The sequence below is a fragment of the Myotis yumanensis genome, unplaced genomic scaffold, assembly GCF_028538775.1.
Source record: "Myotis yumanensis isolate MYYU_CA2020_CCGP unplaced genomic scaffold, mMyoYum1.0.hap1 SCAF_1, whole genome shotgun sequence".
Classification (NCBI taxonomy): Eukaryota; Metazoa; Chordata; class Mammalia; order Chiroptera; family Vespertilionidae; genus Myotis; species Myotis yumanensis.
The window spans coordinates 70256775-70271437 of NW_027223752.1; the positions used below are offsets into that span (position 1 = coordinate 70256775).

Here is a 14663-nt window from a genome sequence, read left to right on the forward strand (position 1 = left end):
TGCTTATATCATTATTATTCTTAACATTTTCCTGTTTATAGTTTTTGTTATTCTCTGAGAAAAATGGGTAAAAAACAGAACATAAAAATTGAAAAATACTTCTTAGAAAATAGACCAAATGTTTCTAACTTTTAAAGTAATTATTAAATTAGTGAGTTATTATATTGGAATTTTTATTTTTAAATCAGGTTGAAAATTCTGTTGATCAAAATGTAGACGTTTTATTTTGTAGAATTGTCACAGCCTGTTTCCAAGGTGTTGGGTTTTGTTTTGTTTTACTCTTTAATGATATGTAGACTTCATCATTTAACTCCAGAAACAAAATGGAAAATAGTCTCATTGTAATTTTTGATTCTGGTATTTTTAAGTTCTGCCTTTTCTTCACCTCTCATTTTTAGAATTGCTAATGCCACTCCCATCCCAGGGGACTTGCTTCGAGAAAATACAGATGAGGTGTTTCCAGATGAACAGCTTAGTGATGGGGAGAATGGCATCCCCGTTGGTATGTCACCAGATAAATTGCCTGGATCTCTGGGACACACTCATCCCCAGGAGAAGGATGTCTGGGAAGAGATGGATGCCAACAGGAACAAGATAAAGTTTGGAATTTGTAAGGTGTGTATTTCTTGCATAGGAAGTAATATCTTTCTGTGTACTTATTTTCTCCTATTGTTGTAGGAGAAGTAGACAGTATTGCTAGTTATTTCTATATTTGTAATTGCAGTATTTTGGCTAATTTTGCCCAAAATATTGAAGTATGGATACCAAATATTAATCTTCATCTTATATTTTGTGAAAAAGATAAAGATATTTTAAAAAAACTAACTAGACCCTGAGAAAAAAGAAGAGACATCTATAGAACAGAAGTTAATAGTCTTTCTAAATAATGTGACAAGACCCCAGACTCCTTTGGTGTGGACTGATAGAGCTATGAGTACCCATTCTGAAAACTGTCTCAGATGGAGGTGGGAAAGGGAGAGTTAGAAGTGGGAAGCATCACACAACTGTTTATGAGTTGACAACGTGGATGTTGAACAAATGACATTGATTTTTTTCTTCTTTGGAATTGCAAGTAGGTCCACCTGTAAGTATGGGGAAAGATATAGATTTCTAAATTGAATGATTAATTTTTAGTAATCTTCCACAAATTTCTCTCTGATCTTACTGTTCCTCGTCATTTCCATTTTCATAGGAGATTATATGAAGATAAATGGTATGTAGGGGCAAGGAATTAGAAATCAGTTAGTTTTTGGTGCTTCCTATGTTTTAAGGTTTAATTGCAAAAGAGGTTAAGTTCATACGTGTGTAAAATAAGACTTAGGGCTCATACCTGTTAACATGACTGATAGAAAGTTGGCTAGTCATGCTTTATGAATGAGGAATACATCTTGAAAAGAATCCTCTATAATCACTTCTGAGGAATTAACTATATACTTTAAAACAGTATATACTTTCAGTCATGGGAGTCATGTGCAAAAACTTTCTCTGTGTAGCTGTGATATGGTGCACTGTGGTCTGGCTATTAAATATGCATTATTTGGACTAATAGTAATCAGGAATAAGTAGTGAAAAAATTGTCAGGCGATCACTGTCAGACAGCTGTGGCTGTCTTTATGGCACCAGGAGCAAACTGTTCTCATGGTAAAAACAACAACAAAACACACACACACACACAAACCCCCACACCTAGTTGCCAGCCCATATGGGTGTCTGTGTATATGAGAGAGTGAAATGGTACTTGGCATAAGTCTTAATTATTTAGTTTTCTTTCACCCATTATCACTATTTAATCTCTATTAGTTCTCTTCTATTTTTAATTCCATCCTTTAAAAAAATAAGATATTAGTGTTGTTGTACTTTCATACAAGTAATGTTTATATTAATTTTTAAAAGATGTTTACCATTTCCTTGCATTTTTGGAAGTCCTGGACTCATCTTTCTTATTTTTTTCTTTTCTTTTCTAAATCTGGACTCATCTTTCTTCCTGAAATATTTCCTTTGGAAGTTCCTTTAGTTGAGATCTTTTGGTAGAAACTCTCAATTTTTACTTAGCAGTAAATGTAATTATTTCAGCCTCATTGTTTTTTCTTTTTTCTTTTTTAATCCTCACCCGAGGATATTTTTTATTTTTTTATTTTTAGAGAGTAAAAGGGAGGGAGGAGAGGGTGAGAGAGAGGAGAGAGAGAGAGAGAGAGAGACAGACAGACAGACAGACAGACATCAATGTGAGAGAGAGATATAGACTGGTTGCCTCCTGCACGTGCATGCCCCGACTAGGGCCAGGGATCGAACCTGCTCTTGACTGGGAATCAAACCCTTGACCCTTCGGTCCAAGAGCCACTATTCTAACCATTGAGGAAAACCAGCCAAGGGTCAGCCTAATTCTTTAACGATAGTTTATGCTGGATTCAAAGTAGATTTTTTCTTTCTTATTGGATTTAAAGTTCTTTCTTTCTTTTTTTTATTTTTATTTATTTTTTATTTATTTATTTTTAAAATATATTTCTTTATTGATTTCAGAGAGGAAGGGAGAAGGAGAGAGAGATAGAAACATCAATGATGAGAGAGAATCATTGATTGGCTGCCTCCTGCACACCCCCTACTGGGGAACGAGCCCGCAACCCAGGCATGTGCCCTCGGCCGGAATCGAACCTGGGACCCTTCAGTCCGCAGGCTGACGCTCTATCCACTGAGCCAAGCCGGCTAGGGCTTATTTTTTTTTTTGATTGAACAGTCTTTTCATAAAATTCATCTTCAAAAATTACTGGAATGACAAAGGTTAACTGAGCTAGTAAAATATTATTAGATGTATTTTTAAAAATATCCAACATCTCCTAAACCAGGTAACCTGTATTAATAGCCTGGGTACATCATTCTATGCCAGTGATGGTGAACCTATGACACGCGTGTCAGAGGTGACACACGAACTCATTTTTTTATTGATTTTTCTTTGTTAAATGGCATTTAAATATATAAAATAAATATCAAAAATATAAGTCTTTGTTTTACTATGGTTGCAAATATAAAAAAATTTCTATATGTGACACGGCACCAGAGTTAAATTAGGGTTTTTCAAAATGCTGACACGCCGAGCTCAAAAGGTTCGCCATCACTGTTCTATGCTGTTATTCATGCTGATACAACCATATGCAAACAAATACACATGCACATATGTTTTTTAAGCTGGTTTGGCTCAGTGGGTTTAAAGTTCTTGATCGACAGTTGTTTTTCCTCTTGCTTCATCTATTGGTATAAAAAGTCTGCTGTCACTCTGATGTTATTTGTGTGTGTTTGTGTGTGTGTATGTGAGAGTGTATGATCATTCCACCTGTCCTCTCATCCCAGCTACTTTTTAGCTTTTCTTCTTGTCTTGGGTGTTCTGCATTTTAACTACAATGTATCTACACATATATTTCTTTTTGTTTATCCTGCTTAGGATGTTTTATGTTTTCTGAATCTTTGATTCATATTTTTTTTATCAGTTCTAGAAGATATACAGCCATTCTCTACCTAAATATTGCCACCTCTTCATTCTTTCTGTTCTCTTTCTGGGATTTCAATTAAACATATATTATGCCTTTTTATTCTATCATATCTCTTAATATATTTTTTCATATTTTTCACACCTTGCTGTGCTTTATACCAGGTAATTTCTTTTTCTATGTCTTCTAATTCACTAATTAATAACTTTGGCCTTTTATGGCTAATATATTTAACTTGTTAATTGAATATTTAATATTAAATTTATCAGTTAATTCCAAAGAATCATTTATTTAAACATTTTATGCATAGCTATTTTCTATTCTGTATCTGAACAAGTTTGATAGCTGATGTTTTGGGGAAGCTTACACTTAAAAAAATTCTGCTGACTCAATCCTGGTGGCATTGCCTTCTTATGTGTTTGACTATCTTTTTTTTTTTAAATCCTCACCCAGGGATATGTATTTGTTTGTTTGTTATTGATTTGAAAGAGATAAAGAAAGAAACATGGGGGATGGAACACACAACATTTTGGTGTGTGGGGTGACACTCCAACCAACTGAGCCACATGGCCAGGGCTTGTTTGACTATCTTTAATGTTTTACTCTATAATTAATAATTGGTGGGAGTTCTATAGACCTAAATTGGGAAGTGGAGAAACCTTCCTTCAGAGAAGATTATCTTCTGCTTCTGCTGGTAGCCAAAGTGAACCCCTTGTTGGAGACCATTTGCACATCTTCTTGAGGGTCTTTAATCAGAAAGACGTCCCAGATTTCCCTCTTTCCTGCCACCACTAGTATAAATCTTAATTTCCCTCATAATTGCACTGCTGTAGGCATCTGTCCCTAGGTAGCCCCACCCTTCTGTGCTGCCCAGTGCTCAGCAACCTCCTGCTCCACCCAGCTCCTTATTGTTCAAACACCACGTTTCCTTATTCTTGTTTGTTTTTTAGAGAGGGGACGCAGCAGGAGGTATTGAGGCTTGGCAACCTCTCCTACTTCTTGTGAAACCACTTGACTCAAAGAGAATGTCCTAAGTTTTAGTTTAGTGGATGGGGTCCTGGAAGTTTCTAGTTAGATGTAATACAGAAGGCTAAGGCTATTAAACATTTTTAGATTGTTTAAGTATAAAAACTAAAATAATACTGAAACTGAGAATAAATTAAGAAAGCTCACTTAATAAAAGGTTAAGAGAAAAGTATTTCATGACCTAAACTAGGCAAAATATCTTAATCTTGTGAGAACACACCCCAAGCATTTGGATATATTATGTTGAAAGACTTCAACAATTACTATCACGTATAGTAACTGGAATGTTTTTCATAATTTTCTTATATATTTTGTCTAGGCTGCTACTGAAGAGGAGAATAGCCATGGTCAAGCAAATGGTATTCTGAATGCTCCAAGCCTTGGTTCACCGATTCGTGTCCGCTCAGAGATTACTCAGCCAGACAGAGATGTTCCGTTGGTGCGAAAGTTACGTTCTATCCACAGCTTTGAGCTGGAAAAACGTCTGACACTAGAGCCAAAGCCGGATACTGACAAGTTTCTTGAGACCTGGTATAAAATAGTTTTTCCTCTTTTTTTAAAACTACTAAGATATTATAATCTTAAATTTTTGTTTATTTATTTTTATTATGTAAAGTCTTTCAAATAAATTCTTGCATTTCTGTAGCACTGATTTGATTAAGCTCTCATCTATGCTTTTAATTATCATCCTGATTGTTGTTGTGAATTGCCTCCTAATGTTGTTACAAGTCCTATAACATAGCCTTTGGCTTTGGGAGCTGGGCAGTGAGAGCTGGTAACTTCATAATACTAGGTATAGTTAATAATTAGTCAATAAATGAACATTTTGAAGTGACTTTGTTTGGAATGGAGAAGATGCAGTGTAGAGTTGGAGAGGGCATTAGTAGGAAGGAGGGGAGTACATGAAGGAGGGGGAAAAAGTCATTTATACACAAGGGACAGGCAAGCCAGTTCATTTTAATGAAGACCTTCTATGAGTAGTGCTGTAGGGAAAATAGACATGAATAAGTTTATTATTCTACCTAGAAAGAAGGAAAGACAGAACTTTAAAGAGCTCACAATCAACTTTGAGAGAAGGACAGGTGAAACTTAGAGAGCCATACTTTGATAATGACTGCAGTTATGAGGCCCATTGTCCTCAAGTTTTGATAATAAAAGACAGAATGAAACTTTTAAAAGAATTTGGGATATATTTATGAATTATAGAAGGCTTCAATAATATTAAGACCCAAGTGACTTCAATAATAATGACACTCTTCACTGTACGTCCCTGGTGGCTATTATTGGCAGTGGAATATAGTTAGAAGGACCGTGTATTTGACATTGTAGTAATTGTCCAGAGACAACTCAGCCTCTCTGGCCTAGTCCAGTCTGGCTTTTAAACAGTCCTTCATGGATGTGTATTCTTCCTGTAATCATTCAACTCCTAGCTATGTGATGTACGCTTGTGTCTACATGTTGATATGATCAAAAGGATGGACTAGGGTTGGGGCAGCGTTTAAACATTTTGAGTTGTGGCTAAGATTGGGAATAAACATAAAGGGATAAAAGCTTAGTTTGATAAAGAATTAGTCTAACAAAGGAATAGAACTTTAAAAAATATTTTTATTTTATTTATTTTTTAATTCATCTTTATTGTTGAGATTATTAGAGATGTCCGTCTTTTTTCTCCCCCATGACTGCCCTCCACCCAGTTCCTATCCACCCCAGGCCTTCACCCTATTGTCTGTGTCCATAGGTAATGCATACATGCATATAAGATCTTTGTCTAATCTCTTCCCACACTCCCCACACCCTTCCCTCTGAGAATCGTCAGTCTGTTCCATTTTCATGCCCCTGATTCTATTCCATTCACCAGTTTATTCTGTTCATCAGATTTTTTATTCATTTGAGTTTTAGATTCAATTGTTGATAGATATTTGTTGTCACTTTGTTGTTCATATTTTTCATCTTTACCTTTTTCTTCTTCTTCCTCTTCTTAAACAATACCCTTCAGCATTTCATATAATACTGGTTTGGTGGTGATGAACTCCTTTAGCTTTTTCTTATCTGTGAAGCTCCTTATCTGACCTTCAATTCTGAATGATAGCTTTGCTGGGTAGAGTAATCTTGGTTGTAGGTTCTTGCTATCCATCACTTTGAATATTTCTTGCCACTCCCTTCTGGCCTGCATAGTTTCCTATTGAGAAATCAGCGGACAGTCATATGGGTACTCCCTTGTAGGTAATAAACTGTTTTTCTCTTGCTGCTTTTAAGATTTTCTCTCTGTCTTTTGCTCTTGGCATTTTAACACTTGGATTGCGGGAAACGAGTTAAGTTGGCTCGCGTGAATTGCGCGTACTCCGCGGGAGCCGTCTTTAACTCGGTTCATATAGATTTGCGGTGGAGTGCGGGAAACGTGTAAACTCGGGCCGATTGTAACTGCGTATTACCAAATATTTGTTTGTTTGCCGTTCACAAAGATACCTACCTGCGTATGCGAACCGCCATCTTATATTTTGGCGGGAAATTCACCCGACACCGTAGTGTTAATTATGATGTGTCTTGGTGTGGCCCTCTTTGGATTCCTCTTGTTTAGGGGTCTCTGTGCTTCCTGGACTTGTAAGTCTATTTCTTTCACCAGGTAGGGGAAGTTTTGTCATTATTTCTTCAAATAGGTTTTCAATATCTTGCTCTCTTCTTTTGGCACCCCCATAATTTGGATGTTGGTACACTTGAAGTTGTCCCAGAGGTTCCTTACACTATCTTCATATTTTGGGATTCTTTTTTCTTTTTGCTCTTCTGCTTGGGTATTTTTTGCTTTCTCGTATTTCAAATCATTGATTTGATTCTCAGGATCCTCTAGTTTACTGTTTAATCTCTGTATATTATTCTTTATTTCAGTCAGTGTATGCTTAATTTCTGACTGGTCCTTTTCCTTTTTTTTTTTTTTTTTTTTTTTGGCATTCTCACTAAGATCCTTGAAAGTCTCACTAAGTTCCTCAGAGGTTTCTAGAAGATTCTTGAGTAACCTTATAACTGTGGTTTTGAACTCTATATCCAGTAGTTTGCTTTCTTCCATTTCTTTCATTCGTGACATGTTTCTTTGTCTCCACATTTTGGCTGCTTCCCTGTGTTTGTTTCTATGTATTGGGTAGCTTTTAAGTCTCCTTGAGTTGATAGAATGGCCTTTTGTACTGGTAGTAGGTGTCCTATAGGGCCCAGTGGCTCAGCCTCCCCAATCACCTGAGGTGGACACTCTTAGTGCACCCTTTACTGGGCTGTGTGCACAGTTTTGTTGTAGATGAGCCTTGATTGCTGTTGGTATCACTGGGAGGAATTGACCTCCAGGCCAATTGGCTGTGGGGACCAGCTGTGACTACAGTGGGAGAGCTGCTGTGCAGGAGACACCCTATGGAGCAGGACTTGCTTCAGTGGGGCTTTGGTGCTCACTGAGTCTGCCCCTTGAGTGTGTCGCTTATCGATGTGAAGAGTTGTAATCTGGTATGGTCTCACTCTGACCACTGGGTACACTGGTTCTTGGGTCTCCAGGGAAGTGCAAAGTCAGCCACTGCCTGGGGCCACCCAGCAATAGCTACAGAGAGATCTGCAGATTCCTCTCCTTTGTTTGGCGTTTGGAAGTGCTCAAATGAGGCCCAGTTTGTGAAGCAAGGCAGGCTGGTGCTGGTGCTGGGTCTCAGGCCTTTTATTGATAGGTTTAGAGCTCCAGGACCCAGCTGCAGCTTGTTTGACAGGTTTTTAGCCTGAGAGAGGACAGACCATTCATATGCAAAAGCCACTGGGCACAGCTTGGGTGGGGCTGTAAATTGGGTGGGGTGGGGTCTCAGGGAATCACCAGGGTGGAGCAAGCAGCAGTGGCTGCCAGTCAGCCCTGCAACTGGTCCCTGCATGAGAACAATGACCAATACGAGCACCTCCGTAAAAACGCCACCCCCGAGTTCTTCCCCCCATGCCAGACTGTCCAGTTTCTCCCCGTATGTGTCTGGGCCCCCAGAGTCTCACCCAGCACTGGAGCTCAGAGGAAGTGATAGCTTGTAAATTCATTTCACGGTACGGCCTTTTAAGAGGAGCAGCTGGGTCTCCAGAAGCCTGCATGTCACTCAGCCCCAATCCGCACTGGTTTTTACAGCCCTTAGTTCTTACTGCCCATAGGGACTTCTTTCCCCAGCTCTGGAACCCTGGGCTGGGGATCTGGGGCCCCTCACTTCTCAGAGGCAGTCTCCCTTTTGATTAAAAAAGCGGCACACTTGGGTCCTGACCAGCCGTTTCCGGGCCTCCGCACCTCCTACCAGTCTCAGGGTGCTTTCTTCTTTACTTCTCTAGTTGTAGGAATTCTATTCAGCCAGCTTTCTGGCAGTTCTGGATGGTAGTTGTTTCGTATTTTAATTTTGATGTTGTGGGAGGCAGTGAGTACAGGTGTTTACCTATGCTGCCATCTTGGTTCTCCTTAATATTTTTATTGATTTCAGATAGGAAGAGGAAAAGAGAGATAGAAACATCAAGGATGAGAGAGACTCATTGATCGGCTGCCTCCTGCATGCCCCCTACTGGGGAATGAGCCCACAACCCAGGCATGTGCCCTTGACCGGACCCTTCAGTCCGCAGGCTGGCACTCTATCCAGTAGACCCAAACTGGCTAGGCAGAATAGAACTTTTTAAAAAGAGTCCATGCTGAGGGAAAACAGAGTTGAAAACAGAAGTAATCCAAGAAAATGAACTCAATCCCAGCTGGTGTGGTTCAGTGGTTGAGTATTGGGCCCATGAACCAGGAGGTCACACTTCTATTCCTGGTCAGGGCACAAGCCCCGGTTGCAGGCTCCATCCCCAGTAGGGGGTGTGCTGGAGGCAGCTGATCAATGTTTCTCTCTTATCAGTGTTTCTATCTCTCTCCCACTCCTTCTCTGTAAAATGAATAAAAATATATTAAAAAAAGAAAATGAACTGAAGCCAGAACCTAGAATGAATAAGGAATTGAAGCACCTAATTATAAACTTAAGGAAAAAATGTATTGCTTAGACTACTTCCCTGCAGATGAGATCAGTCCTCAGAAGGCAGTGCAGCCAAATACCACCAGTCACACTATGTTGCCTGCCCCTCAGAGAGATTTGTACAATGTAACTGCCTCTTGATACAGCAAAACTGAAAATATACCCTGAAGCTTCCCCATCCCACCACCATTATTGGAGTTCTGTGTGCGTAGTGTGCTAGGTGTGGGTGAGCAGGTACAGTACCTGCTCTTCTTCAAAGCCTTGCCTTTGGAGGATATAATTGAATGAGTATACATTTGCATACATTGCTAGAGACAAACAAATGCAGAAAGTATTTTTCTTCCGTATACTAGTTTCTTTATTTCCTTGTTCTAAAAGTAATTTATTGACATATGTAATACTTTCAACTTAAAGATTAAAAAACAATAATAAATAAAATAGTGTATTGGGTTTGTTTTTGGTTTTGGTTTGTTTTTTTAGAGAGAGAGGGGAAGGGACAGGGAGAGAAAGAAACATCCATGTGACAGTGCAGCATCAATCGGCTGCCTCCTGCATGTCCCCTACCGGGGATGGAGCCCTCAACCTGGGCATGTGCTCTGACCAGGAATGGAACAGGCAAACTCCTGGTACATGGACCCAACCAACTGAGCCACACCGGCCAGGCCTCTTTATTTCTCTTCGTAGGGCTTCCCTTGGGTAAATTGTTCTCAGCCCCTCAGAGAGGAGAGAAGAGAGCAGAGGGCAGTGTGATTGAATTGGCAAGGCAAAGATGACGTGGATCATACAAGTCAACCAGTTAGGCTTCTCTGCAGCAGGAGCGACATCGCCCATGGCTCCATCTCCCCAGACAAGATTATGACAGGTGGAGAAGAGCATGATCAGTCTGTGAAACTTTCCTTATGCTTTATCCGTATTTTTTTAATCTCTGTGAGAATATTAGTTCTGTATAGAGCTTATAGGTTATGCAATAAGTATTACCCTTGGACAATTGAGTAACTTCTCTCTGTTTTCTTAAGCCTGGAGAAAATGCAAAAAGATTCCAGTGCAGGAAAGGAACCTTTTCTTCCTGCCCTGCTTCGTAAGCCTTGTGTTCCTGCTGGGGCCCGTACTGACCACATCTGGAACTATGATGAAGAATATCTTCCAGATGCTTCTAAGCCTGCCTCTGCCAATACCCCTGAGCAGGCGGATGGTGGTGGCAGCAATGGATTTATAGCTGTTAACTTGAGCTCTTGCAAGCAAGAGGTTGATTCCAAAGAATGGGTGATTGTGGACAAGGAGCAGGACCTTCGGGATTTTAGGACAAATGAGGCTTTAGGCCATAAAACAACAGGGAGCCCTTCTGACGAGGAGCCTGAAGTACTTCAAGTTCTAGAAGAATCACCTCAAGATGGAAACCTCCGATTGGGTCCTTGGGAAGAAAATATTCACTTAAAGAAGGAAACCTCAGGTGTGATCTTAGCACTTTCCAGGGAATGCCCTGCCACTGCTGCTTCAGAGCAATATACAGATAGGCTAGAACTCCAGGCTGGAGCTGGTGCTCAGTTCATTGCAGCAACACCCACAAGTCCAATGGAGGCACAAGCGGAAGGACCTCTTACAGCGGTAAGAGATTTGTTCCTGTCATTTATCTGTTATCCACTCAAGGTGTTACTAAGAAAGGACTGCCCTGGTCAATGTAGTTCAGTCGGTTGAGCATCATCCTGTGCACTGCAAGGTCACTGCTTCAATTCCCGATCAGGGCACATGCCTGGATTGCGGGATTGATCCCCTGTCAAGGTGCGGCTGATTGATTTTTCTCTCTCACATCAATTTCTCTGTCTTTTTCTTCCTCTCCCTCCCTCTATCTCTAAAAATCAGTAAAAAGATATATACATATATAAATGAAAGAACTAACAGTTGATCAACTAAGGTTCTTAAGCAGAGGCCTAAGTATGCAAATGGTATAAGGAGTGATGCTTGGACTAGTTAGTCTTCTAGTATGAAATTTCTCAAAAAGTGAGGTTTCCTGTCAGGATACCAACTCAATACACAATATGTCATTATAACCTAATTTTAGAAGAACATTTATACTTAGACTATAAGAACTATCTATCTATGTGGGTATACATAATGATTTTTTAAAATTATAATTCTAGATATTTTTAATATCTACATTAGAAACATGGTGAGGAAGCACCCGGCTGGTGTGGCTCAGTGGTTGAGCATCGACCTATGAACCAGGAGGTCACTGTTCAATTCCTTGTCAGGGCACATGCCCAGGTAGGGGGAGTGCAGGAGGCAGCTGATCAATGATTCTTTCTCATCATGGATTTTTCTACCTCTCTCTCCCTCTTGCTTCCTCTCTGAAATCAATAAAAATATAAAAGAAAAGAAAAATATGGTGAGGAAGGTATATATTTAACCATTCATGGTTTGTACCAGTACTTTATATTATTTATTTATTTATTTATTTATTTATTTTTCTTAAAGAATTATACATTTATTAGGTCATCTGGAAACCCAGATGGACTGAGCCCCAAAATGGCGCCAGCCCATGGTTTGTACTTTATACTGTTGCTAAATCTAATTATTTTTTTCTCCTTTCTCTTTTGTAACCTCCACTAGACATTTCTCATATTTTAAATTTCTCTTAAGCAATAGTTTTATAGCTTTGATGTCCATTGTTTAAAATGCAGAGTCCCAGGCTCATTTTCAGAACTTCTGCTTCAGTAGCTCTGGGGTACAGTGGAATCTGCATTTTAACAAGCAGCTGAAGGTAATTGTGATAAGTCTTCTGCAAAGGAATGTTTTGAGGAAACTACTGTTTACTCTCATTTTGGGAATTCATATGGAGACTCCTGTTACACTGCTGTTTTCAGTAAGTAGTGCTGCCCCCACAGTTGTGTGAGTGGCAGGAGTTCCAGAAAAGCCAGAGATGGAGGCAGTAAGAAACTGTACACAAACCTTAGACACAGGCAGGTACATCTGTCCTTACATGGGTGGGAATACCAGGTTTTCTTAAATTCCATCATCATCTAGTGGCCCTCTCCTCCAACTCACCAGAAATAGCATTGTTCCCCAGACGGAAATGTTTTTTATTAGGACACAATTCCTCATGCAAGTGTAAAACAATGAGAAAAGATAATAGAATTTGATTTTGTGAGTAGCTCTGTAGGAATTTACCTACACTACAAAATGGGAAAATAAATACCTACTTCTTATTTTTTTATTTGTTTATTTGTTTATCTTATAATCTTCACCTGAGGAAATGGAGGGGGGAGGGAGAAAGGGAGAGTGAGAGAGAGAGACCGAGAGACCTTGATTGGTTGTCCTCAGAATGCACCCTGACTAGGACCGAACCTGCTACCCAGGTACGTGCCCTGACTGGGACTCCAACCAGCAACCCTTTGGTGCACAGGATGATAATTAACTGAGCCACCCTGGCTGGGCTACCTCCTTTTTTAAATCAGTTAGTTGGTCTTTCCTTCTTCCCCAAGACTGCTTTGTAAAGTTATATAGGTTGTTTACTGCATGCCTAGCCAAGGAACAGTTGGGTCTGAAATCTAGTTCAAACTTTGCTAGCCAAACTGTGCATCTTTGTTTCCTCTTTGAAGAGCATCCTTTTCCAAATTGTACAAAGGTACCCTATGGGCAAGAGTCAGGTCCTACCATTTCCGTCCCTTCCCTGTATCCCGTTTTTCACCTCACCCTTTCTCTTTGCATTCATTCCCTCTTTCCACCTCCCAGATTCAGTTTCTTCTTTTCTTTGACTCTCTAGATCAGTGATGGCGAACCTTTTGAGCTCGGCGTGTCAGCATTTTGAAAAACCCTAACTTAACTCTGGTGCCATGTCACATATAGAAATTTTTTTATATTTGCAACCATAGTAAACAAAGACTTACATTTTTGATATTTATTTTATATATTTAAATGCCATTTAACAAAGAAAAAATAACTAAAAAAATGAGGTCTCGTGTCACCTCTGACACGCGTGTCATAGGTTTGCCATCATTGCTCTAGATGCTATGTTTTCACTGTTGTTCAAGTATTTTTCCAATAGCATTCTGGTGTGCTTCTTTTCAGAAGGCTTTCTAACGCCTTTACTTAATTTCTTATAGTATTTTTTGCCCATTCCCATCAATACTGTCCTGCCAACAAAGATAATTCCTATAGCTGTTACACTATGTGCAACATTTTCTCTATCAAGTTGTTGAAAGACTTGTATTTATATATTTAATATGTTTGACCTTTTTCAAATATTTTTAAATAAAAATATTTTTCTTGCCTGGCTGGCATGGGTCAGTTATTGAACGTCGACCTATGAACCAGGAGGTCACGTTTCAATTCCTGGTCAGGGAACATGCCCGGGTTATTAGCTTGATCCCCAATGTGGGCCATGCAGGAGGCAGCCAATCAATGATTCTCTCTCATCATTGATGATTCTCTCTCTCTCTCCCTTTCTCTCTGAAATCAATAAAAATATAATTAAAACAATTTTTTAAAGAAGTTTTCTTAACTGAAGGTCTCTAAAGAAATGTCAGCCGCATTACTTTTTTACTTACTAGTATGTCTAAGGCAGTGGTTCTCAGCCTTGGCTGCACATTAGAATCACCTGGGAATCTTTTTAAAATCCTGATTTCTGGGCCTCATCCTCCGGAAATTCTGTTTCTTTGTTACTAATGTTGTGGCCCCACCCCATAACAAAGAAACAGAATTTCCGGAGGATGAGGCCCAGAAATCAGGATTTTAAAGAGATTCCCAGGTGATTCTAATGTGCAGCCAAGGTTGAGAACCACTGGTCTAGCAGGGGTCCTCAAACTACGGCCCGGGCCACATGCAAATACAAATATTGTATTTGTTCCCGTTTTGTTTTTTTACTTCAAAATAAGATATGTGCAGTGTGCATAGGAATTTGTTCATAGGTTTTTTTTTAAACTATAGTCCGGCCCTCCAACGGTCTGAGGGACAGTGAACTGGCCCCCTGTTTAAAAAGTTTGAGGACCCCTGGGTATTAAACTTACCATTTCCTTCATTGGGGCGGGGGGGGGGGGGGGGCTTGGGATAATATATTTACAGTGGGGCCTTGACTTATGAGTTTAATTCGTTCCATGACGGAGCTCGTAACTCAAATTACTCGTATGTCAAATCTTAAAGTGAATGAGTGAGACACGTGATGCTGTGCTGA

The 14663-nt window shown here is 39.6% G+C and overlaps 1 protein-coding gene across 5 annotated transcripts in view; it reads left to right on the forward strand.

Moving 5' to 3' along the window:
• Positions 1-14663, forward strand: part of TTBK2 (tau tubulin kinase 2) — a 147934-nt gene that overhangs the window by 120821 nt on the left and 12450 nt on the right. For all 5 annotated transcript variants that reach the window (XM_070424262.1, XM_070424272.1, XM_070424280.1 and 2 more), the window contains 3 exons: positions 399-615; positions 4828-5039; positions 10513-11101. In XM_070424262.1, coding sequence (XP_070280363.1) covers positions 399-615; positions 4828-5039; positions 10513-11101 — 1018 coding nt within the window. The remainder of the gene's footprint in view (positions 1-398; positions 616-4827; positions 5040-10512; positions 11102-14663) is intronic.